This window comes from Pteronotus mesoamericanus, unplaced genomic scaffold (assembly GCF_021234165.1).
Source record: "Pteronotus mesoamericanus isolate MK-2021 breed Mesoamerican mustached bat unplaced genomic scaffold, CSHL_Meso_final scaffold_165, whole genome shotgun sequence".
In the NCBI taxonomy this organism is placed as follows: Eukaryota; Metazoa; Chordata; class Mammalia; order Chiroptera; family Mormoopidae; genus Pteronotus; species Pteronotus mesoamericanus.
The window spans coordinates 7060795-7085820 of NW_026555307.1; the positions used below are offsets into that span (position 1 = coordinate 7060795).

The 25026-nt window shown below is 54.9% G+C and overlaps 2 protein-coding genes across 4 annotated transcripts; one reads left to right on the plus strand and one right to left on the minus strand.

The window, feature by feature from the left end:
* Positions 1-19493, plus strand: KMT2B (lysine methyltransferase 2B). Of its 3 annotated transcripts, XM_054589037.1 has the most exons (37): positions 1-357; positions 1413-1485; positions 1730-3717; positions 3922-4035; positions 4129-4279; positions 4453-4732; positions 4894-4949; positions 5191-5469; positions 5779-5873; positions 6148-6246; positions 6387-6500; positions 6641-6787; positions 6890-6985; positions 7401-7518; positions 8060-8173; positions 8332-8516; positions 8592-8681; positions 8769-8873; positions 9003-9076; positions 9668-9783; positions 9880-9971; positions 10051-10188; positions 10890-11048; positions 11250-11370; positions 11448-11526; positions 11633-11793; positions 12877-13104; positions 13187-14474; positions 14570-14647; positions 14725-14834; positions 17379-17516; positions 17602-17676; positions 17778-17955; positions 18254-18361; positions 18479-18562; positions 18682-18811; positions 18910-19493. In XM_054589037.1, the coding sequence occupies exons 1-37, from the start codon at positions 1-3 to the stop codon at positions 19183-19185; spliced, it is 8094 nt and encodes a 2697-aa protein (XP_054445012.1). In that variant the 3' UTR covers positions 19186-19493. The 3 variants fall into 3 exon arrangements, 2 of the variants coding, with proteins under 2 accessions (XP_054445012.1, XP_054445013.1); XM_054589038.1 differs by lacking the exon at positions 1413-1485 and having other exon boundaries at positions 274-357; XR_008530469.1 differs by lacking the exons at positions 14570-14647; positions 18254-18361; positions 18479-18562; positions 18682-18811; positions 18910-19493 and having other exon boundaries at positions 14711-14834; positions 17778-17845.
* On the minus strand, positions 19423-24716 carry IGFLR1 (IGF like family receptor 1). The gene is made up of 5 exons (XM_054589039.1): positions 23610-24716; positions 21686-21868; positions 21018-21190; positions 20416-20716; positions 19423-20295 (listed from the first exon to the last, which is right to left on the minus strand). The coding sequence occupies exons 1-5, from the start codon at positions 23611-23613 to the stop codon at positions 19970-19972; spliced, it is 987 nt and encodes a 328-aa protein (XP_054445014.1). The 5' UTR covers positions 23614-24716; the 3' UTR covers positions 19423-19969.
* Positions 24717-25026: the final 310 nt, after the last annotated feature.

Consider the following 25026-nt stretch of genomic DNA (forward strand, 5'->3'; position numbering starts at 1 on the left):
ATGGCGGCGGCGGCGGGCGGCGGCAGTTGCCCGGGGCCTGGGTCCGCGCGGGGCCGCTTCCCGGGCCGGCCGCGAGGCTCCGGCGGGGGAGGGGGCCGTGGCGGACGGGGCAGCGGGGCCGAGAGAGTGCGGGTAGCTCTGCGGCGCGGCGGCGGCGCGGCGGGGCCGGGCGGAGCCGAGCCCGGGGAGGACACGGCCCTGCTCCGTTTGCTGGGGCTCCGCCGGGGCCTGCGCCGGCTCCGCCGCCTGTGGGCCGGCCCGCGCGTTCAACGGGGCAGGGGCCGGGGCCGGGGCTGGGGCCCGAGCCGGGGCTGCGTGCCAGAGGACGAGAGCAGTGACGGGGAATCCGACGATGAGGTGAGGCGGTCGGAGGCGTCCCCAGCGCAGGGCTGGGCGGAGGCCGGGGGCTTCCAGGGGTCTAAGTGGCCCAGAGGAGTGACGTGGGGAAGCGAGGTCCTCAGGGCCCCTGCGGAGAGAAAGGGCCCTGGAAATAGGCATGGGAGGAGGTAGACGGAGCTGTCGGTGGAAGGGGGTTTATAAGTGAATAGAGAAGCCTGAGCTGCAGCTGGGCACTTGGGCCCGTGGCGGGTCATGCTGAAGTGTCCTGAGCAGATCCTTCTTGGTAGCTGGCAAACCTAGGGCAGTAGAGGTTTGGGCGAGGAAGTTAATAAGGACTGCATGCCCAACCAGTGATCGTTGACAGCAGCAGCTTGGCTTTAGTGAACCCTGGCTAGGGCTCTCTGGGCTCTTACCTGTAACCTGCCCCGCCCAGCCTCATAACCTCTGACACAGCCCTGGTTTCACCAGTGCCCCATTTCCTCTTCTGACCTAAAGTGGAGAGAGAGTAGAATGATGGAGGGCTTCCTCTTGGGGGCACAGGTTGAAGAGAAATAGAGTGAAGCCTGAGACTGGGCATTCCAGTTCAGGATTTATTCCCAGTCTCAGAAAAAACAGAAAGGCGTGGGGGTCCTAATGTGATAAACATTTGATGCACACCACACTTGGGAGGCCCTATTCCCATCTTTGTTCTGGAAGAAACTACAGCCCAAGAGAATGTAAACAGAGATCCCACTTTGTTCTTAGTTGGAGTGTAAGGGAATCTGATGGTAGTGCCTACTGTCTGGCCTGAGAAGACCCTGTTCTGTTTCCTTCTGTACCAGCAAACCACTGACGTCTGTGCTGGCATGGTCTGGCACAGGAAATGGGGGTTCAGAATACTTTGTGTCTTCATCCCTAAGGAAGGAGAGACCCTGTTTTCTACTCCCTTCACCTTCAAGACTTTTTACTTCTTTTGAAAATGGGTCCATTAAAGGGGAAGCTAGGGATATTCCTCGATACCTGAGTCTCAGGTGGAACGAGGGCTTTGGCACTGACTGCTCTTTCTCCCCTCCACCCTTGGCCCCCTAAATCAGGAATTTCAGGGTTTTCATTCAGATGAAGATGTGGCCCCCAGTTCCCTGCGCTCTGCGCTCCGGTCCCAGCGAGGTGAGTGATGGGGAAACTCTACCTCTGTAGCTTTATAGGAATGTTATTCTCACTCTTTGTGTCAGCTTTTCCCTGCTCAACTAGAGTCTCATCAGTTACTGAGTGTGTTCTGTGTTCAAAGCCCAAGCTACGCTGGGCTATGGGGGAAAGAGACAAGTAAGACTTATTACTGGCCCTCCTGGAACATGTTTCTCAGTCCACAGGGCTGGCTTGACCCATCTCCCCACACCTATTCTCCTTTTAGGTCGAGCCCCCCGAGGTCGGGGCCGCAAGCATAAGACGACCCCTCTTCCGCCTCCTCGCTTAGCAGATGTGACTCCTACCCCCCCAAAGACTCCTGCCCGGAAACGGGGTGAGGAGGGCACAGAACGAATGGTGCAAGCACTGACTGAACTTCTCCGGCGGGCCCAGGCACCCCCAGCCCCCCGGAGTCGGGCTTGTGAGCCCTCCACCCCACGACGGTCTCGGGGGCGGCCCCCAGGACGGCCAGCAGGCCCCTGCAGGAAGAAGCAACAGGCAGTAATGGTGGCAGAAGCAGCTGTGACAATCCCCAAACCTGAGCCCCCCACTCCTGTGGTTCCAGTACAAAACCGAACTGGCAGCTGGAAATACAAGGAGGGGCCTGGCCTAGGACCTGGGACCCCCAAGCGTGGAGGACAGTCTGGGCGAGGAGGCCGTGGAGGCAGGGGCCGAGGCCGAGGTGGACACCCCCTCGTGATCAAGTTTGTTTCAAAGGCCAAAAGAGTGAAGATGGGACGATTGTCCTTGGGACTTGAATCAGGTCAGGGTCAAGATCGACATGAGGAAAGCTGGCAGGATGCCCCCCAAGGAAAAGTTGAATCTGGACAGGGAGACAGCCCTTGCTGGAACAAGGAGCAGAAGTTGGAGGAGGGTGAAGAGGAGGAGAAAGAGGATAAAGACAAGGAAGAAGGGAAAGAGAAGGAAGAGAGAGTTGTAGCTGAGGAAGAGATGATGTTAGCCGAGGAAAAGGAAGAGGCAAAGCTGCCCTCACCACCCCTGACTCCTCCAGCCCCTCCACCTCCCCCACCTCGTCCATCTCCCTCAACATCTCCATTCCCACTTTGCCCTCCACCACCCTCAGTGACCCCACCACCTCCACCACCCCCTCCACCACCTCCTGCCCCAGAGGAGCAGGAAGAATCCCCTCCCATGATCCCGGCTACATGCTCCAGGAAGAGGGGCCGGCCTCCCCTGACTCCCAGCCAGCGGGCAGAGCGGGAAGCTGCTCGGGCAGTACCAGAGGGCACCTCTCCTACCACTCCATCCCCCAGCACCACCACAGGAGGCTCCGTGGAAGACAGCCCCACTGTGGCCCCCAAAAGCACCACCTTTCTGAAGAACATTCGGCAGTTTATTATGCCTGTGGTGAGTGCCCGGTCCTCCCGTGTCATTAAGACACCTCGGCGATTTATGGATGAAGACCCCTCCAAACCCCCAAAGGTGGAGGTCTCGCCTACTCTACGGCCTCCTGTTGCTATCTCCCCTCTTGCCCCCCAGGAGCCAGCACCAGCCCCCTCTCCACCGTGTGCCCCAACTTCTCTAACTATCCCAGTCCCGCTCCCTGAAAAGAGACGGTCCATCCTAAGGGAACCTACATTTCGCTGGACCTCACTGACCCGGGAACTGCCCCCTCCTCCCCCTGCTCCTCCCCCTGCTCCACCTCCACCTCCACCTCCCACCCCTGTCACTCCATCCCGGAGGCCTCTGCTCCTTCGAGCCCCTCAGTTTACTGCAAGTGAAGCCCACTTGAAGATCTATGAATCGGTGCTTACTACTCCTCCTCTTGGGGCCCCTGAAGCCCCTGAGCCAGAGCCGCCTCCCGCTGATGAATCTCCAGCTGAGCCTGAGCCACGGGCAGTGGGCCGCACCAACCATCTCAGCCTGCCTCGATTTGCCCCTGTGGTTGCCACCCCAGTTAAGGCCGAGGTGCACCCACCTGGGCCTCCATCTCTGAGCAATGGGCAGCAGCCTCAGGCTCAGCTACAACAGCCTCTACAGGTCTTGCAAACTCAGCTGCTGCCCCAGGCACCACCACCACTGCAGCCGCCGCCACAGCAGCTACCACCACTGGAAAAGGCCCGGATTGCAGGCATGGGTTCCTTACCGCTCTCTGGTGTAGAGGAGAAAATGTTCAGCCTCCTCAAGAGAGCCAAGGTGCAGCTATTCAAGATTGACCAGCAGCAGCAGCAAAAGGTGGCGTCTTTGATGCTGGTGAGCATGGTGCTTTGGCCAGTCCCCTGCACCTAGCCATCTAGTCTTGACTCCCTGCAGTCCCTTAGGCACCTGCTTCCTTTCAACATCACAGGGAACCCTCAGAACCAGTCCTCTCCTGTTCCTCAGCTTCCTGTAGTCCTTCCCTGGTTCCATCTTTCCTCACTTTCCAGTCTCTGACCCTGTTTATTATTTCCCCACCAGCCAAGTCCTGGAGGGCAGATGGAGGAAGTCGTGGGGACTGTCAAGCAGATCTCAGATAGAGGTTCTGTCAAATCTGAAGATGAATCAGTGGAAACTAAGAGAGAGAGACCATCGGTATGGAGTGGGTGGAGGGCCTTCTGAAGGAGGTTTGTTGGAGGAGCACAAGTAGCAACTCCTCGCATGTATTTCTGATTTCACCTCCCCCAGGGCCCTGAATCCCCTGTGCAAGGTCCCCGCATCAAACACGTCTGCCGTCATGCTGCTGTGGCCCTGGGTCAGGCAAGGGCCATGGTGCCTGAAGATGTTCCCCGCCTCAGTGCTCTCCCTCTTCGGGATCGTCAGGACCTTGCTACAGAGGGTAGGGGCAGGTGTCTTATGGGGAAATTTGACAGCTCTGTCAAATCTGGGAGTGAGCAAATGAACCAAGAGCCTAGGAGAGTGGCCAGAGGGCCTACTGAATGAGGTCTAAGAACAGAGTTGAGGTAGGCCTGGTGGCTTTGTAGCTCCATCCCCTTTTCTCCACTGCACTAGATACGTCTTCAGCATCCGAGACTGAGAGTGTTCCATCACGGTCACAACAGGGAAAGGTGGATTCAGCAGGGCCTGGGGGAGACTCAGAGCCTGCAGGGTCTGGAGGGGCCCTGGCTCATACACCGCGGCGCTCACTGCCCTCCCATCATGGCAAGAAGATGCGGATGGCACGATGTGGACACTGTCGGGGCTGCCTGCGTGTGCAGGACTGTGGCTCCTGTGTCAACTGCCTGGACAAGCCCAAGTTTGGGGGCCCTAACACCAAGAAGCAGTGCTGTGTGTGAGTAGCTGGGGTTCAGCCTCTGTTCCCACCCATGGTTGTCTGTCACCAAGGTCCCCTGCCCCGTCAGAGCAGTGGGATTGGCATCCTTGTGGAGAGCTTCCTCTCTTCCCCCAGACCACCAGTCCCCTACCCTGGTGACGTGCTGCTCCCCTCCCCAGATACCGGAAGTGCGACAAGATAGAGGCTCGGAAGATGGAGCGCCTGGCTAAAAAAGGTAACAAGTTTTGAGGAGCATTTAAGAACCTTATTTAGACTTGTGGTATGGAGGAAACCATGTTTTTTTTTTTTGCTCTCCTCCCATTGTTTGCACTCTACCACCTTTGTCTCTTTCCATTGTGTGCTTTTGTTTTCCTCCCGTACTTGTTCTCTTCTGCCCCACTTTCTGGGTTTTCTCCATCCAACTGTCCCAGGTCCTTGGCTGAGCTCAGATTCTACTAAGTCCCCTGTTCCCACAGGCCGGACGATAGTGAAGACGCTGTTGCCCTGGGATTCCGATGAATCTCCTGAGGCCTCCCCTGGTCCCCCAGGCCCACGCCGGGGGGCGGGAGCTGGGGGGCCCCGGGAGGAGGTGGTGGCCCCCCCAGGGCCCGAGGAGCAGGACTCCCTCCTACTGCAGCGCAAGTCAGCCCGGCGCTGCGTCAAACAGCGACCCTCCTATGATATCTTCGAGGACTCGGATGACTCAGAGCCCGGGGGTCCCCCTGCTCCCCGGCGTCGGACCCCACGAGAGAATGGTGCGAATTGCTTGTTGCTTCCTTTGTCACTCCTGTGTCTTGTGTGTGGAAGGGATGGGGCTCTGACTCCAGGGTTCTACTGGTGTGATACAGAAAGTAGCTGAGTGCAGAGAAGGAGCTAGTCTTAAGTGGACTGGGGAGCTGGAGTGTTAGGTGTTTAGTAGTTCATTGAACAAGGCCTAACTAAGGACAACCATAGCAGCCCTTGGTTAAAGAAGGCCCTGGAGATCCAGGTAACATTTGGGGGTTGTAAAAGGGGCAGTGGGGCAGGGAAGAAGGGGAACTTCACTGCTCACATGTCCTGCCTAGAGCTGCCAGTGCCAGAACCTGAGGAGCAGAGCCGGCCCCGCAAACCCACCCTGCAGCCTGTGTTGCAGCTCAAGGCCCGGAGGCGCCTGGACAAGGTGAGCATGGCTGCATACCAAGAACTCTGAGCCCTATAGAAGACATGGCTCCTGTCCCCCAGGAGCTTTCTGGCAAGTCAGCCTAACAGGCTTATCTGAGTGCCATGATGTGTCCACACCAGAAAACAAGCCTGAGGGGTGAGGCAAGCCTGTCCTGGAAAGCAAAGGATTTTGGCAAAAAGCAGGGTCAGGCAGCCTGGGAGAAAGGGTAGCAAGGAGAGAAGCCTGCAGAGATGGGGTGGGCAGCCTTCTGACCACCACCATCTTTCCCTAGGATGCTTTGGCCCCTGGTCCTTTTACTTCTTTTCCCAATGGCTGGACTGGAAAACAGAAGTCCCCTGACGGTGTGCACCGGGTTCGTGTGGATTTTAAGGTATGGCATTGAGGGGGAGGATGGCAAAGACTATGTTTGAAAGAAATTTACAGTGTCTGAGAAGCCAGGGCTTTAAGATAGATGGATCTGACTTTTATGTTATTGACTGCTCTCTGATCCCATGTCTCCTTCTCTGTCAGGAGGATTGTGACCTAGAGAACGTGTGGCTGATGGGAGGCCTGAGTGTGCTTACCTCCGTACCAGGGGGGCCACCTATGGTGTGCTTGCTGTGTGCCAGCAAAGGCCTGCATGAGGTTGGATTCCTGCCTTGTTTCACAGCCTCCCAAGTCTCCATTAGCCCTTACTGTCCAATTTCTTGGGCCCTCTTAGCAGGGTCTCATGCCCTGGCCTCCTGGCCTCACGCTGCACTTATTTTTCACTCTCCTATTCCTAGCTGGTATTCTGCCAAGTCTGCTGTGACCCTTTCCACCCATTCTGCCTTGAGGAGGCTGAGCGGCCCCTGCCCCAACATCATGACAGTTGGTGCTGCCGCCGCTGCAAGTTCTGCCACGTCTGTGGGCGCAAAGGCCGGGGATCCAAGGTTTGGGCAGTGGAGCCGTGGGGGTGGGTGGAGGAATGGAGGAAAGCAGTATCCCTGTGCCAGTAGATCCTGTCATTACTGTCTTTCTCCAACTTCCAACAGCACCTCTTGGAGTGTGAACGCTGCCGCCATGCTTACCACCCAGCCTGCCTGGGGCCCAGCTACCCAACCCGGGCCACACGCAAAAGGCGCCACTGGGTGAGCGATGAGGCCCACACTTCTTGCTTTGGAGTTCTAATTAATGTTGCCACCATCCTCATCCTTGCTCTAGGTTAGGACTCTCATGAGGAGGGGAAGGTTGGAGGTTCTTTTGAGAGTTTGATAAACATAACATTTCTTCTTCAGGAATTTCACATAAGAATTTGCATGTAATGTTTTGAGGGGACTGTGGATTCCATAGTCCCAGGCTCAGAATGCCCTGCTCTACCCTACCCTGCACTCCTCCCAGTTTCCCCATTATCAGTATCCCTGCTTTATTCTCCTGTTCTTCTCTTACCCATCCTTATCTATTTTCTGCCTACCATCCACTTCTCTTTGCCCATCTTCCCCTCTCACTGCTATAGCCTGGTGTCTGGCTCTACCCCTGACATTGCCCTGCCCCCTACCTATCCAGATCTGTTCAGCCTGTGTGCGCTGTAAAAGCTGTGGGGCGACTCCAGGCAAGAACTGGGACGTCGAGTGGTCTGGAGATTACAGCCTCTGCCCCAGGTGCACCCAGCTCTATGAGAAAGGTGGGGACTTGGCAGGGACCCTGGGCCCTGGACCCTGGGGGTCCACCGGGGAGTGGGCCAGGCTCCTACACAGGCAGTTAGAACAGATGTTCTCTTCTAGTGGCTTTCTGCCCTTTTCGTTATGGAATCTTTCTGTTCAGGGTAATCTTCCATAGAAGCCCATCCAGTACATAAAATGGGACACAGCCTCTCTGAGGGCAGTAGAAGTGGAGGATCTGGGACCCCACCTGCATGGTAGTCCCTGAGATTCTTTCTGGAACTTCAAATCTCCACTGAGCCCTTGAAAACCTGGGCTTTCCTCATTTATTCAGGCATCATGTGTAGCAAGGCCCTATTCCTTGTGAAGCATCAGGGCTGCAGAGTTAAAAAAGGCCTTATCCTCAGCCATTTTTTGGGAGGATGGTAGGGACCCAAGACGGACCATAATGAAGGCAGCCCATGCAGCAGTCAAGGGATGGTGCTCCTACCCCTACAACAGAAATTCTAAGGGACAGGTAATAGCCATAGCTCCTCTGACTTGCTCTCTTCTCTCTTCCTTTAGGAAACTACTGCCCAATCTGCACACGCTGCTATGAAGACAATGACTACGAGAGCAAGATGATGCAGTGTGCACAGTGTGATCACTGGGTACATGCCAAGTGTGAGGGGCTCTCAGGTGAATAAGTGAATTACCAGGACCTCAGCCCTTTGGGGATCCCTGTCCTGCCCCCTACTGTAGGCCCTCAGAGGACAGGTGGGCTAAGTGTCCTTGGCGACTTAGCAGCTATTGAGGACCCCAAACCATTTTTTCCTTTCTCACCCTGGCTATTCTAGATGAAGACTATGAGATCCTTTCAGGGCTGCCAGACTCAGTGTTGTATACCTGTGGACCGTGTGCTGGGGCCACGCACCCCCGCTGGCGAGAGGCCCTGAGTGGGGCCTTACAGGGGGGTTTGCGACAGGTGCTCCAGGGCCTGTTGAGCTCCAAGGTGGCGGCCCCATTGCTGCTGTGTACCCAGGTCTGGAGGGCTTGGGCCACAGGGTGGGGTGGGGCCAGGCCCAGCACCAGCCCTGCTGACTTCCCCTCTTTGCAGTGTGGACAAGGTGGAAAGCAACTGCACCCAGGGCCCTGTGATCTGCAAGCTGTGAGTCAGCGCTTTGAGGAAGGATACTATAAGTCTGTGGTGAGTGGGACACTGAGAGGAACAGGTGAATGCCAGGAGGGGAGGGCTGAGGGGCAGGGGAGTAGATCCTGACAAGCCCCCTTACAGCACAGCTTTATGGAGGACGTGGTGGGCATCCTGATGAGACACTCGGAAGACGGAGAGAGCTCAGAGCACCGGGCTGGAGGCCAGATGAAGGGGCTGCTACTGAAGGTGGGCTCTTTGGGAGATGCTATTAGGGTGGCTTCAGTGGTAATGGGAAGGAGAGAGTGGGTCCTTCAGATCCTTCCTCTGCCAACTCTCCTGTGGAAGACAGTTCTCATCTTGCTGCCTTCTCCCCAGCTGCTGGAGTCTACGTTCGGCTGGTTCGACGCTCACGACCCCAAGTACTGGCGACGGAGTACCCGGCTGCCAAAGTGAGTAAGGCTGAGTAACAGGAGGAGAACAAGGGAGTGAGCACAAAGGCCTAGGGCATCTGATGGGAATCTAGGGTCAAACTGGCCTGAGAATAGTCAAGAAGCAGAGTTGGGGTCTAGAGGGTGGTGGGACCTAGATGACAATCTGTAGTAGTTACAGATTGATTAGCAAAGATTCAGACTGTGGAATTAGCTTTCATTTTGTTTCTTCTTTGTGCCAGGCAGTGTTGGGGACAGCAGTGAGTGGGCTATGTTTGGGGGGATTGGGAAGGCACTGATGGCTTGGACGGTCAGGGTGATGATGAGGAAGCCCTGGTGAGGTGCCTGCTGGAGCCTAGGACCTAAGACTTCCTAGAAGTGATGACATCTGAGCTGAGATGTGGAGGAAGAGTATTCCAGGCATGAGAAACAGCAAGCATTTCATGTGCCAAAGGTGGCTTGAGAGGGCCTGGCTTTTTTGGGAGACTGAGAGAAATGCCAAATAGAGAGGAACAAAAGGGTGTCATGGCATGCTTAGGTTGAGAAGGTGGGTGGACCCCAGTCCGGCCATCCTTGTTAGACATGTCAGATGCTAACCCACCCTATCCACAGTGGAGTCCTTCCCAATGCCGTGTTGCCCCCATCCTTGGACCATGTCTACGCTCAGTGGAGGCAGCAGGAACCAGAGACCCTGGAATCAGGGCAGCCTCCAGGGGACCCCTCAGCAGGTATTGGGAAGTGGGAGCTGGAAACTAGAGCCCCTGAGTTGGTGGGCCAGGCTCCAGGTCCTTATTCTTAAACCTCCCTTCCCATGCTCCTTCCAGCTTTCCAGGGCAAGGATTCAGTTACTTTCTCACACCTGGAGGACCCTCGTCAGTGTGCACTCTGCCTCAAATATGGGGATGCGGACTCTAAGGTGAGGGTTACTGCATGAAGCCCTAGGTTGTGGGCGCTGGTCCCTGGATCCTCTCCTCACATCATTTCTCTGCCCCTAGGAGGCAGGGCGGCTCCTGTATATCGGGCAGAATGAGTGGACACACGTTAACTGTGCCATTTGGTCAGCTGAAGTATTCGAGGAAAACGATGGTTCCCTCAAGAACGTGCATGCTGCTGTGGCTCGAGGGAGGCAGATGGTGAGAGCATGGGCCTGGAGAGGTGGGCAGCCCTCGGGGTTTTGGGTAGAGCCCCTCCTTCCGTGGTGACAGCTCTTGTTTCATAGTCTCTACCATAGCATGTCCTTTTACTGCTGCTCCTAGGTACCTTTTTTTGTTGTCTCAGGACACTGGTATGGGAGAGATAGTGCCCACCCCCCCCCTTTTTGTGGCTCTGTCCTGGGAGACTAAATATTAGAAAACCTCCTTTTGATCAATCTTGTGCTAGATGCTATCCATATAGTATATTATTTACCTTTTAACACGTCCCTGTGAGGTGAGGTGTTGCCTCTATTAGAATTCTCTCTTACCAGTGTGGGACCTGTAGAATTTTCAATCTCACTGTCAGGAAGTAGGGTAATAGAGGTACATACTGCAGGAGGCAAATGTGAAGATTAAATAATACAGGCTCTATATTAGAATTATGTGAGAAAGATGATAAATGCTACTCAACAGGTGTTAACTGTTGTTTTTCAACATTCTGCTTCAAAAAATATGAAATAGTTTTGATGTGAACTTGGCCCTGTATGCAGCTAGGTGAGAGGTTATATTTGGTGAGTGTCCTTGCTTTGTGACAGGGGCTAGATAGGGGTCCAAGCAAAATCTCAAGGACAGTGATGCTGAGCGTCAGGCCCTGGCCCCGGTCACTGGCTTCTCCCTTCAGCAGCCCCTTCCACCCGCAGCGCTGTGAGCTCTGCCTAAAGCCTGGAGCCACGGTGGGCTGCTGCCTTTCCTCCTGCCTCAGCAATTTCCACTTCATGTGTGCCCGGGCCAGCTACTGCATCTTCCAGGATGACAAGAAAGTTTTCTGTCAGAAACACACAGATCTGCTGGATGGCAAGGTGGGCCATTAGTGTGGGAGAGAAAGCTCCCCACTGCTCTCTTTCCCCCTCCCACTCAGGGAACCCTGCTGTCTCAGTGCTTCTTGTACTCCGTTTCCTTTAGCCGAGCCCCCAGCTGTCCAGTCCCTGCCTATAGAGCCTTTCCTCCCATCCCTCTCATACCCTACCAACCCAGCAACCCCATTGCCATCTACTTCCCAGGAGATCGTGACCCCCGATGGTTTTGATGTTCTCCGCCGAGTCTACGTGGACTTTGAAGGCATCAACTTCAAGCGAAAGTTCTTGACAGGGCTCGAACCTGATGCCATCAATGTGCTCATTGGTAAGCCGTTTGCTCTCTAGGGTGTTCTTCCTGACCCTGCCTGGCACCACCCTCCTGACCTCTCTTCTGTCCTGTAGGTTCCATCCGAATTGACTCCTTGGGTACTCTGTCTGATCTCTCGGACTGCGAGGGACGGCTCTTCCCCATTGGCTACCAGTGAGCAGCCCGGGGGGAATTGGTGGGGTTTGGGACTGCAAGACTAGATCTCATTTCCCCAAGTTGTCCTATCCCTTTATCCCACACACACCCACCTACCTGACAGGTGTTCCCGTCTGTACTGGAGCACGGTGGATGCTCGGCGGCGCTGCTGGTATCGGTGCCGAATTCTTGAGTATCGGCCATGGGGGCCGAGGGAAGAGCCAGTTCACCTAGAGGCAGCAGAGGAAAACCAGACCATTGTGCACAGCCCCACCCCTTCTACTGGTAAGGTCTTAGAACTACCTCATTTTTTTCCCTGAATGCCATCCTCTCAATCCTTATTCTCTTCTCTCCTAAAGAAACTCCAGGATGCTTGCCATTTCTTTCACTGTAATGGCAATAACATAACTTAACGTCTGTGCATTGTGTGTCAAGGGTTTATGCTCAGCATTTCACAGGAAGTGAGGGGAGAGCACCATGCTGCCTGCTTTGGGGTGGTGGGAGGTGGTGACAACTTCCATACAAATGGAAGGAGCCTTTAGGGCCACCTTACTTGGGGGCTTCATGCTTATGTAATGCCCCCCAGAGCTCTCTGAGGAAGGTACAAACTCCGCTGTACTGCAACTTGAAAGGGTAGTCGCTGTCCACAGTAACACAGTGGTGGTGGTGGTGGAGCCAGGATTCTAACCTGACCTGCTCAATTCCCAATCTGGCACCTTCACAGCCACGTTGGCACTGAGGGATGTAGCTGAGAACTGGATGACACAGAGCAAAGAATGGGCTTGGATATTGGTAAAGGGAGAAGCCATTGGGGGCTGAATGGGAGGAGGAAGAGATTGGGATTGTGTCTGCAGGTAAGGAGTTCGTTCCAGGTTAGAGTCCTACATGTGAAGTAGAGAGGGGAGGAGGGTACAAGCTCTCCTGGATGGAAACGAGAATGTTGGGAGGAGGCAGCATCAGCTGCACAGGTTGGGTGGAGCCAGAAGTGCCAGGATAGGGCGGGTGCATTTGATGTGGCAAGGATGCATGGTGCAGGTAAGGAAGTGGTAGGACTGGCTGTGCTGGAGAGAGGGCAGTGCCACTGCTGGCATGTAGGGCCTGAATCAGCAGTAGGCAGCCAGGAAATGGGGAGATGGCAGGGGATAGCTGAGGAAGAATCACAAAGAGACCCTGACCCAGGTACGTGTGGAGGTTTTGCAGAAACCATGGAGGGGTTTGGGTCCAGGGTGATGACTGGGAAACACTGCTCGTGACTGGGTCAGAGACAGGGGCGGAGAAGGTACAGTTGGCTCAAAAAGGAGGGAATGTGAGGAAAGGCTTTCATAAAGGGCTCCCGTGATCCCTGATGCCGTTTTCTTGCCTCTTCAGAGCCCCCAGATCATGTCAACCCCCCACCAGACACAGATGCCCTTATATCTGGAGTTCCTGAGCACCACTCACCTATTCAGAACCTGGACCCCACTCTTCGGCCAGATCCAAGCAGTGCCCCTCCTCTAGCTCCCCGCTCCTTTTCAGGGGCTCGAATCAAAGTGCCCAACTACTCACCATCCCGGAGGCCCTTGGGGGGTGTCTCCTTTGGACCTCTGCCCTCCCCTGGTGAGTATTTGGGAGTATTCAGGGGAGGGATCGGGCAGGTGAGGTAGGAGCACCTGGCTGACAATGACCCTTCCCCCCACAGGAAGTCCATCTTCTCTGACCCACCACATCCCTACAGTGGGAGACCCGGACTTCCCAGCTCCCCCCAGACGCTCCCGTCGTCCCAGCCCCCTGGCCCCTAGGCTGCCCCCATCACGGCGGGCCTCTCCCCCTCTCAGAACCTCTCCTCAGCTCAGGGTGCCCCCTCCTACCTCATTCATTAGAGCCCTTACACCTACCTCAGGGGAGCTGGCTCCCCCTGGCCCTGCCCCATCACCACCCCCTGAAGACCTGGGCCCAGACTTTGAGGACATGGAGGTGGTGTCAGGACTGAGTGCTGCTGACCTGGACTTTGCAGCCAGCCTGCTGGGGACTGAGCCCTTTCAGGAAGAGATTGTGGCCACAGGGGCAGTGGGGAGCAGCCATGGGGGCCCGGGGGACAGCTCAGAGGAGGAGGCCAGCCCTATCCCCCGCTACATCCACTTCCCTGTGACTGTGGTATCTGGCCCTCCCTTGGCCTCTGGCACTCTCCCTGGAGCCCCTCGCATCGAACAGCTGGACGGAGTGGATGATGGCACAGACAGCGAGGCTGAGGCTGTCCAGCAGCCTCGGGGTCAGGGGACACCTCCTTCAGGGCCAGCAGGCCGGGTTGGGGTCATTGGGGCTGCAGGGGACAGGGCTCGACCTCCTGAGGACTTGCCATCAGAAATTGTGGATTTTGTGTTGAAGAACTTAGGGGGTCCTGGGGAGGTGGGTACTGGACCCAGAGAGGAGCCACTCCCCTCAGTACCTCCCCTGGCCAATGGCAGCCAGCCCCCCCAGGGCCTGCCCCCTAGCCCAGCTGACCCCACTCGGACGTTTGCCTGGCTCCCTGGTGCTCCAGGGGTTCGAGTATTGAGCCTGGGCCCTGCCCCTGAGCCCCCCAAACCTGCCACATCCAAAATCATTCTTGTCAACAAGCTGGGGCAGGTGTTTGTGAAGATGGCTGGAGAGGGTGATCCTGTCTCCCCTCCAGTAAAGCAGCTGCCTCTTTCCCCTCCCATCCCCCCCACGGCCCCCACTTCCTGGACTCTGCCCCCAGGACCCTTGCTGGGTGTGTTGCCAGTGGTAGGTGTGGTCCGCCCTGCCCCGCCTCCACCACCCCCTCCACTGACGCTGGTGTTGAGCAGTGGGCCCTCCAGTCCACCCCGCCAGGCCATCCGTGTCAAAAGGGTGTCCACCTTCTCTGGCCGTTCCCCACCAGCACCTCCTCCGAGCAAGACTCCCCGGCTGGAGGAAGATGGAGAGGCCTTGGAGGATCCCCCCCAGGGGCCAGGGCTTAGTGGCAGCGGGTGAGTGAGTGTGCTGAGGCTGTGGAGGCGGGCAAGGGGGTTGGGCAGAAGAAGGCAGCTCAGGCTTCTTGTGATACCCCCACCACCACCACCAGGTTTAGCCGAGTGAGGATGAAAACGCCCACAGTGCGTGGAGCTCTTAACCTGGATGATCCTGGGGAGGAAAGCCTGAGGTGAGTGGCCAGTGCCTTTTCCCTGGAAGCTCTGGGATCTCTGTCCCTTCTCTCTTCTGACAGGTCTCTCCTCATAGGCCCCTCCAGGACCAGTCCCCTCTGCTGCCACTTCCAGAAGATGGTCCTCCCCAGGCTTCTGATGGTCCCCCTGACCTGCTGCTTGAATCCCAGTGGCACCACTACTCAGGTAGGAACTGGCCTTTTCCTCTCACTACCTTCTTGTGCTTGCTCAGCTGAGTGACCGATAGATACAGTGGAGAATTGATACACTTCAAAAAGCACTTAATGTACCCTGACCGAGTAGTTCAGTTAGAGTGTTGTCCCAATGCACCACGGTTGCAGGTTCAATCCCTGGTCAGGGTACCATACAAGAAGCAACCAGTGAATGCATAAATAAGGGGAATAACAAATCGGTGATTGTCTCTCTCCCCCTTCCTTTCTCTCTCTAAAATCAATGAAAATTTTTTAAAAATAACTAAAAAACAGAAAACAACTACTAGGTATTACACATCGCACGCCCACCCGGGAACAGGCCTGAGACTGGGCATTAAAACTAGAGAGATGCCCTCAGGGAGCTCATGGCCTGTGACAGAATCAGAGATACGAAGTTTCAGCTTGCTGTGAGAGGGCATCTGGAAGTGCCTTGTCCAGAATGCCCAAGAGTCCCAGAGAGGGCCTCAGAGCCTAATCTGCCAGGGTCAGAGGGTTAGGTACCTAGTACAACCAAAGATGAAGTTCTGGGGATTATCCAGAGAGGATGGATCCCACCTAGGACCCAGAGGAGGGGTAGGAACAAGTAGGGAGATCAGAGGAGAGTGGTATCCCAGAGGCCCAGGAAAGGAAGTAGTCAGCAATCCCAAATACCACAGAGGACTCTATACAGGGTCTAGGATTGGTGTGTACCGTGTGGGCCAGTGGGACGAGGTAGGGAGGATGTTGTGTCAGAGCTTAGAATCAAAAGACAGTAGTTGATGAAGTCAAAACAACACCCAGGCACTTTGCTAAAAAGTTCAGCTAAGAGTCTGGGGGAGGAGGGTGGGCCAGTAGATAGAAGGGTTTCATATGAGGGCTGAGACAGCAAAGCCAAAGATGGGGCAAAGGAGGTGAAAGGAGGCATGGTGATTGGGTTGAATAGGAGACCCCTGAGGTAGAAGAAAAGTGAGGTTAGATGTACCTAAAGTACACAGGATGAGGGCACTTGGAATCATTTGGCTGACCATCTCAGTGAAGCTGGAAGAGAAATACTGTGTTGGTCAGGGATGGCAGAGACAGGGAGGGCTGCAGCCAAGTAAGCTAGTAATCAAGCAGCCTGAGTTTTGGAATTTCTGGTGGCCCCAGTCCTGTCCTAAGGATTCTCTCATGATGTAGATCACAGCTGCTAAGCATGAAGTGGAGTGAGGTACACTGGTACTGCTTAACTGAAAGACTGCTTATGGGGTCAGAGAGCGCATGAGGATATGACAGTGACCGTGACAGGCAGGTTCCTGACTGCCCTTAGGGAGCATACCTCATTTTGGTAGAGGAAACATATGTGTACAGGAGGTAATGCACTGCAGCCTAGAATGAGTACTGAGAAAGAAGGCAGAAAGAAAATCTTGTTCAGGGAACCGAATGGAGGTGAGAATGGGAGAGGGCTAAGAAGAGGTGGAAGAAATCAGAGGTGGAAGAAGTCAGAGGTGGACCCAGGGCACTTGAGGCCTAGAGAAGATGTGGGTCACACAGCAAGAGTCAGGTTTAGAATCTGTCTTCGAAGTGGGAAGGCATGTGGGCAGAGTGGCCCAGAGAAGTGATGTAGGGAGAAAGAGTGACCATGTGAGTCTTGCCTCTCTTAAAAGTGTGCTCCACTCAAACTTACATTACCTCCACTTCACCCAGATACAGTGATTAGTCCTCAGCCCGCAAACTGATGCGCTGACAGCATTTGATGTGCTGATCCCTCCCTCTTTGAAGCACTTTCTTTCCTGGCTTCCAGAACACTATCCCTCTCCTCACCTCTCTGGTTGTGCCTCCTCATTGCCCCAACCTGTCAACTTCAGCATATCCAGGCTGCTCTTGTCTAATTTCATGGTCCTAAATCCCATTTCTAATTCTGATAGCCCCCATGTTGCCAGCCACACTCCTTTATCCTGGTGCCTGCTTACCATCTCCACCAGCAAGTTGCCAGGGAGGATTTTCTAAGAGGACTCTCAAATTCAGGATGTTCCAAACTGAGCTCTCAACCTTTACAACAAACTTGTTTCTCCCTAATCCTCTTTATCTTTGTAAGTAATAGTTTTAACCCTCTAGTTGTTCAGGCACCAAACCTCAAGAGTTTTCCTTGAAACCTCCCTCTCTTTCTCTCACATTACATCTCCTACATCGGTATATCCTGTCTGCTCTATCTTTAAAATCTTTAGCTGCTGAAAAATCCCTTAAATAGCTCATAATATACAAGTATATTTGTACTATTTATGTGAGACAGCAGAATGAGGGGTGGATGTTTATGATAGATTGGGTTTGAATAAGCCATAGTGTGTCCTGTAGGGTCTAAACACTAGAAGTCCTACAGAAAGGGACTGCAGACCCTTTAGAAAAAATTAAGTTTGGTCTGTAGGGTTCACTGGGCATATAGAGCAGGGGCCTAGACCCAGAGTCTGCTTGTGCCCAGGGAGGGAGGGAGGGCAGAGAACTGGGAGGTTTTGACTGCAGGAGGCGTGATCCTTACCTACTTTGACCTGCTCCCTGGGGCCAGGTGAGGCTTCAAGCTCTGAGGAAGAGCCTCCATCCCCAGAGGATAAAGAGAACCAGGCCCCTAAACGGGCTGGCCCGCATCTGCGCTTCGAGATCAGCAGCGAGGATGGGTTCAGCGTGGAGGCAGAGAGCTTGGAGGGTGAGTCAGGAGTGGTGGTGACAGGGAGGGAAGATATCTCATAGAATACCATCCTGAGTCTGCTCTGGCCCTGCCATTTCCTCAGGGGCGTGGAGGACTCTGATTGAGAAGGTGCAAGAAGCCCGAGGGCATGCCCGGCTCAGACATCTCTCCTTTAGTGGTAAGTGGGGGGTCCACAGGGACATTGGGGTCTGGGATGACTTCCTGAGGGCAAGATGGGCCTCTGAAGTGACTTGTGCGTCCTTACCTTTGACTCCTCAGGAATGAGTGGGGCAAGGCTCCTAGGCATCCACCATGACGCTGTCATCTTCCTGGCAGAGCAGCTGCCTGGGGCCCAGCGTTGCCAGCACTATAAGTTCCGCTACCACCAGCAGGGAGAGGGCCAGGAAGAGCCACCCCTGAATCCTCATGGGGCAGCCAGAGCCGAGGTGTATCTTCGGTGAGAGGTCTGGGGTGTGATGCCTGTGTCGGGGAACCCTATGGGCAGACTCTAGGGTGGGAATTAAGTCTGTACAGATTGGAAACTGAGGCCTGAGAGAAGACACTAAGCCATTCCAGGAATTGTTACTAGAGTTCATATCAGAAAAATGAACCTCATTCATTCCCCTCTTGCTGTGTCTTTAATAGTAGTATTCTTCCATCTCTGCCAGTGGCAGGGCCCAGGCCAAGAAGAGGGGGGTAGCGTCTCAAAAGTAATGGCTATGAACCTCCCTCCTTTTTTCCCCTTCTTCCTGCAGGAAGTGCACCTTTGATATGTTCAACTTCCTGGCCTCCCAGCACAGGGTGCTCCCTGAGGGAGCAACCTGTGATGAGGAGGAGGATGAGGTGCAGCTCAGGTCAACTAGGTATGGAGGGCAGGCCAGCGTGCTGGGGTGGTCTGGAAGGGTCCTAAAGAGGGTGACCAGAGGCAGGAGAGGCCATTCCTGGGTACCAGCCTGTGTCACACTGCTATCCCCCACCAGACGCGCCACCAGCCTGGAGCTGCCCATGGCCATGCGTTTTCGCCACCTCAAGAAGACATCCAAAGAGGCTGTGGGTGTCTACAGGTTAGTGGGGTTGGGGGGGAGGATGCCCCTTGGGTGGATGACAGGTGTTCTGGTGTGGGCCTGCCTTGGTTCTGTTCCCCTTCCCCCCCTGAGCTTCCCTTGCCCATCCTACCCTGCAGATCTGCAATCCATGGGCGGGGCCTGTTCTGTAAGCGCAACATTGATGCTGGCGAGATGGTCATTGAATACTCTGGTATTGTCATTCGCTCCGTGCTGACTGACAAGCGGGAGAAGTTCTACGATGGGAAGGTGGGCTCTGCCAGATCATGAGAGTGAGGTGGGTGAAGTAGGGCCTACCCACAGGAACAGGGCGCCTGACTGCCCCCCCCCCGCCCTTGTCCCTGTAGGGTATTGGGTGCTACATGTTCCGCATGGATGACTTTGATGTGGTGGATGCCACAATGCATGGCAATGCTGCCCGCTTCATCAACCACTCTTGTGAGCCCAACTGCTTCTCTCGAGTCATCCACGTGGAGGGCCAGAAGCATATCGTCATCTTTGCCCTGCGCCGCATCCTGCGTGGTGAAGAGCTCACCTATGACTACAAGTTCCCCATTGAGGATGCCAGCAACAAGCTGCCCTGCAACTGTGGCGCCAAGCGCTGCCGTCGATTCCTTAACTGAAGCGGTGGCTGTCCACACACAACCACCCTCCCCCACCCCTGCTGCCATCTTGCCCCCGTTTGGGAGGATTCCCTAGTCCCTCCCAGAGCATCTCACCCCCACCCTCATGTTCAGGGTGGATGTGGGCATGCAGGTGTCAAGGGCCCTGTCCCACACCCCGCCAGCCCACACAGCAATTGCTCCCTTCCTGCCCTGGGGGCCCAGGATGTAGATATTGTACAAAGGTTTCTAAATCCCTTCTTTTCTATGCACTTTTTTATTTAAGAGGGTGGGCTCCCAGGTGGGAACCCCCCACAATAAAGTCTGTCAATGTTTGGAGAGGTGGTCTTCTGGTTTGTATGGTGCTGGGTGCAGGTAGGAATTCCCATTTTTCCATACCCCACATCTGTTTTGAGCCAAGGAAGCCATCAGCCTAACAGGTAGGTGAGAACTGTTGTTGAGGATTAGAATTAAGTTGTGGCCTCTGTCAAGACGTCAGAGCAACAAATGTTCTGCATACTGTAAGTTAGAATCCAGCTGGGTCTCTGGATGAGCTGTCCCAGGGGTAGCAGGAATATTTCTCAAGAAGGGACCCTGGTTCCCCAGAGGCACCTTAGGCCAGCTTTCCCACATCTGGTCTTGTGTGTATGACAGATGGGCCCTCCTCTTCTGAGGGGGTTGGGGAATGAGGACGTCTGTTGTGTCTTGTCCCAAATAGGACTGTTTCATGAGAGCTCCTTCATGAGTCTGGTAGGCAGCAGGCACTTCAAGGGAAACTTGATTACTAGGCCAGGCAAGCCCCAGATCAGCCAAGCTTTAATAGCACCTGCAGTGCATCTGCCCGCCCTAGCTGGGCCAGGTGTGTGCCAAGCTGGCCCAGAGAAGCAGAGGGCTCCCTTGCCACTACCATCTCAATCAGTGCTCGCAGAGGTGAGCGACTGGGTCTCAGTGAATAGGCAAATGTGGACCAGGCAGCAGGCAGTCCGTATCTTGCAGCCAGGTGTCGAGTGGTACCACAGGCCAGTGCCCCACCTGGCCCAGGCTCAGGGTCCAGCAGCACAATCAGTTCCTCCAGCACTTCCAGCTCATCCAGGAGGCGAGACAGGGGCTGTGATGCGAGATTTGGCAGCTCTGGGAGACAGAAGGAGGCATGAGAGGGAGAAAGGGTGGGCTTTCAGTCCCATCTTCCCCTTGACCAAGACTAACCCCCTGCCCAGGAATGAGAGGAAACACCTTCCTTGAGTCAGTCACCTGCCTCTGATGGCTCCTGAGAATGTGGAGAGGTGCTGGGATCACTGCAAGGATAAGGATGGATGGCTTTCCCATGGCGATAGGGGCTATGCTTTTGCTGAGTGAACCAGAGGATGGCCGCTGAGGTCACAAGCAGAACCAGCACCAGGGGCAGAGCAACAGTTAGCAAGGCCTGCCAAGGGACAGTGTGCTCAGATGTCCACAAGGGGCTGGAAGTCGCCGGTGAGCTGGGTTCCCGGGAGCTTAGGACGCTGGATATTTCAGGCTTCAGGGGACAGGGCTCTTTGGTAGGAACAGGCTTCTGGAAATAAGGGGTTGGAGTGAAGCAGGAGGCACACCCCGCTCCTGCCTCTTCAGCCCAAACCTTCCTTATAAACCTCCACAAAGGCCACATCCCCGCCTGACCCAGCCGCTGCACTGCTTTAACCCTAATTAGTCACCCCCAGATAATGTGTCCCCACTCCATCCTCTTCGGCAGGGCTACACCACTTTCTTTGATCCAGACCCCGCCCATCCGGCCTGAAACCGCGCCCCCAGGCCCTGCCCGCCCCACCTCCCGTAGGCTACACCCTTGCCCAAGAGGTCCAGAGGCCGACAAGCACCTCTCTGCAGCGCCGCTGGGTTCCCGCAGGAGTGGGGGCCTTAGCTCCTCCGCCACAGGGGCTACAAAGCTCCGCGCTGTCAGGATTGCACTGCCCACGAGGACACTTTTTGAAGGGGTGCGTTACGTGATCACCAAAGTCATTGAGCCCGCAGTTTTCTGAAAACTCGTAGTCTAGAAGGAACAAGGTCTCTTAGGGGGCTTCCAAGACCCTCCTCTTCTGCAAGGTCCTTTCTCTTTTGTCCTATCCCAGCAGGCCTCCGCCCCTTGTACTCTACCCACCTATCAGCGGAGTAGCCACCCCTCCATTCTCCCCTCTCCTCACACTCTGAGTCTCGAAACTTTTCTCCACAGGCCCCGCCGCCTTAATGCCCCTCCTGCTTCCACACCAAACTGCACCCAGGCTGGCAGGGACTTACCTGCATAGCTCACCCCTCCCTCACTGCCTGGACCACACCTAACAGGCTACAAAACTTTCAACAGTGGCCCTCACGTAACTTTTGCACTTGCTCAGCCGCCCATATCTGCCTTACTTAAGGCCCACCAGCTCTACCCTGAACCGAGGCCCCCAAACCTCCATCCTCCGGTTTCCTATCACCCCCTCGCTCAGCACAAATACAAATACATGCATATATATGCATAGGTATACACCCAGTTCCTGCTCCTCACCCGGGCATGGTGGTGGACCAAAGCGCTGCAGACAGCTGCCACAGCACCGGTTGTCGGGGTTCCAGTACTCGAGGCGGCCACAGTGCTGGGAGGTTTCCTGCAGCACCGCCTGGGCCAAGAGCAGTGCCGCACACAAGAGGCGGTGTTGGGGCCCCATCCGGGCGGGGCCTGCAGCCAGAGGACCTGCAAATGCGACAGCACCTTTGACACTTTTCCAGGAAACCAGGGAGGAGACAGATGTGAGGACATAGGACCCCCAGGCTCCTGCAGAGCCAGATTCTACCCCCAGCCCCCAGTCCTTCTCCTGCCCATCATCAGAGGGCACAAGGTCTCACGATTGCTAGAGCAATAGCTCTGAAGTCAGACCATGTGGCTACATATCCCACCTCTGCCATGTTCCATCCACAGAGTAGGCTAATACCACCTGTCTCATAGAGTTATTATAAAGAATTGAAACCCTTATTAGAATCAACTATAATTAAAAAATAAAAAAAGATTTTTAAAAAGCTCTTAGGCCCCGGTTGGTGTGGCTCAGTGGACTGAGTGCCGGCCTGTGAAACGAAAGGTTGCCGGTTCAATTCTGAGTCAGGGCACATGCCTGGGTTACGGGCCACAGCCCCAGTTGGGAGCATGCAAGAGGCAACTGATCAGTCGATGTTTCTCTCCCTCTCTTTCTCCCTTCCCTTACCCTCTCTAAAAGTAAATATTAATTTTTTTTAAAAAAGTTCTTAGGACAGCACCTGGCATATTGTAAACTTAAGTATTAGGTATTACCAACTCCCATCCCAAGGAATCAGGATGGAAGACCCAGGTCTCATCCACTGGAGACTCCCATTCAACTCCAAGTGACCTTACCTTAGCTCCTAACCCCAATCTCCTCTGGGCTGGAAATCCTCCAACCTGTCACAACCAGGTGTCTTCCCTTTGAAAAGCCTCAGATGGATGTGCTGAAGTTTCTAGCACAAAGTTGCCCCCAACCCAACAGTCCCACTTGGGGATTTCTGGTCTGCTGAAGCTTCTCAGCTAGTTGTGGCTAGACACCCGCCCACTTCCCCTTTTCAGCAGATACGAGGAAGGAAACTCCAGCCCACAGCTAGGCTCAAGCTCTAAATCCTCAATACAGAACTTTAAGGCAGGGGTGGTAGACCCCAGAGGCTGGGAAAGACGGCGCTAGGGAGTTAAGGGAGCTTTGAGGATGGGTCCTGGCTAGGAACATCTGTGCCTGTCAGGGATGGAGGACAAGAAGGCCAGGATCTCAGAAGTGGCCATGCCAGTAGTCTGAGGAATCACTGGTTTCTTTCTTGGGGATGGTGGTGGGTATGGGACCTCAGGGGGTGACCTGGGAAAAGAAGTGGGGAGAGGAGGATTAGAGGTGTGGAGCAGAGCAGGTGATGAAGTAACTAGATGTGGTCTCAGGATAGGTGCTCAGTGGCTGATTTCAGGATTGGAGATCCATACTGGTCTTGAGTTTGGGGTTCAGGATGGATTGGGGGTTGGGACTTAGGTGCTGGTTTTGGAATGGGGCTCAGTGCTAGCGTTAGGATATCAAAGGCTTGAGACATTGTTTTGGGGGGATAGGATCAGGTTCATTCCAGGGTATAGGAGCCTTAGGGTTTGAGAAGTCTTGATACCTTCCCCTAGGTTCCCGCCCACAGAGCTGCTGGCAGAGGTTCCAGGAGATGGGTTGCAGGTGTATGAAGCTTCAGAAGCCACCGCGGTACATTCTCTGGGTTGAGGATAGATGGATGGATGGATGGATGGAGGATGGAGGACTACATTATGAATGACAGCCCCAACACACACACAGAAGCCTGGAACGCCAGGTGCCCATCCCACCCCTGTACTGCCATACTCCATCTCATACTACTGACAGCATGACTCCCAGAAGTCAGTGACAGGAGACAGTTCAGCATGCACAACCTACCCATTGAACCAGCAGTTACTGAGTTCAGCTACTGTCTGCTCAGCGTCCTCTTCACATGAAAACTGATTGGGAAGCTGGTCAGGGTCAGCAGTTAAACTCCAAAATCTTCAGGGGATTAGTTAGCAGCTCCCAGGCGGGTTGGATTTAGTGATAGACCTCAAGCTATGAGGCTTCAGTGGTGGCCTTTAGGCATTGAAATGCTTCCACCTCTGGGTTCTAATGGGGGGAAAACAGGCACCTTCACACAGACATTGCCCACGAGATGGTCCCCCAAGTGTCTCACACATTCACCTCTTCAAACTCTCTGTACTTCCGCAGTTCTGTGAACACCTCCTGCCAAGACCAGGAGGTGTTTAGCTGAGCTCCTGGCCCACAAGAAACTCAAACCACTCCTGCCAGCCCTCACCTCAAAGAAGTTATAGTGTTCTCGCACCTCCATGTTGCTCACGTGACCTCGAGGAGAGGGAAGGGTGGAATCTGGGGGTGGTCTGCTGAGGGCTGTCCGCCCTTCCCCTAAAACTGGTCCCTCACTCACAGTATCACCCTTCCGCGGTTTGGGCGGTGTTCTGTGGATTCCGGTGCAGGCTGAGCAGCACTCTGTTCTGAATAAATTTAAGAGGGGCAGGGCCTGAGCAAAGAGGGGGGCTACATGCAAAGGGTTTGGGATACGACCTTGCACCACAGAAGAAGCCTAAGCATTGTGAATGCATCAGTGATGCTTGTCCGTAAGGAAACCAGAAGAGGGAGGACTGAGAAGTGGGAGACAATCCAGAGACGTAGTCTGTAGACTGAGGGGCGTGGCCAAGTTACTGGGAGTAGAGCCTGAAGCTTGGGGGTGGAACTAGCACAGTTCGAGTAGAAAAAAGCCGGGCGGTAGGATGGGCCTAAGAAATCCGGAAAAGGCGGGACCTCACGGTGATGGACAGAAGGAGGGAAACAGTCGCGAGACGTTTACCCCGCAGGCTTCGGCCCTGAAAGTCGGCTTCTTGTGTAGCTTGCAGGCCCTGATCTAAAAAAGAGCAGGTAACCCCGGAAGAGGTGCAAAGACAGAGGTGAACCGAGGGCCAGGGAGGCCGGATACCCCAGAAACACCAGCCACGCTGCCCAGCATCCAGGCAACCAAGTGTGCCGTTCCCGGTCCGTAGATGGGCGATTGCCAGCGCCCGTTCTCTCTTGTCCTCAATTCAGGATATCGAAGTTAAATATTCGACCATTTTTGCCCGAACCCTACAATGCTCACTGCCTTTTCTCAAATCACTTCCGTTGCTTAAGAGCATTGGGAAATGTAGTTCTTCACTGCCCTCAGACACTAGCGCGCTTGCGTGTTGGAGCCCTGAGCGCTCTCCACGTACTCACCGACAGGAATTCCCTGAAAGCGCATGCGTGCAGCACTGCCTCTCAAAAAGACTACAAACTC

Coding starts and splice junctions, on each gene's coding strand:
- KMT2B (XM_054589037.1), top strand. CDS start 1: ATGGCGGCGGCGGCGGGCGGCGGCAGTTGCCCGGGGCCTGGGTCCGCG. Junction 6,501..6,640: donor CCAGCAAAGGCCTGCATGAG/GTTGGATTCCTG, acceptor TCCTATTCCTAG/CTGGTATTCTGCCAAGTCTG. Junction 8,174..8,331: donor CAAGTGTGAGGGGCTCTCAG/GTGAATAAGTGA, acceptor TGGCTATTCTAG/ATGAAGACTATGAGATCCTT.
- IGFLR1 (XM_054589039.1), bottom strand. Junction 20,717..21,017: donor CCCAGCGGCGCTGCAGAGAG/GTGCTTGTCGGC, acceptor CCTTATTTCCAG/AAGCCTGTTCCTACCAAAGA. Junction 20,296..20,415: donor TCAGGAGCCATCAGAGGCAG/GTGACTGACTCA, acceptor TCTGTCTCCCAG/AGCTGCCAAATCTCGCATCA.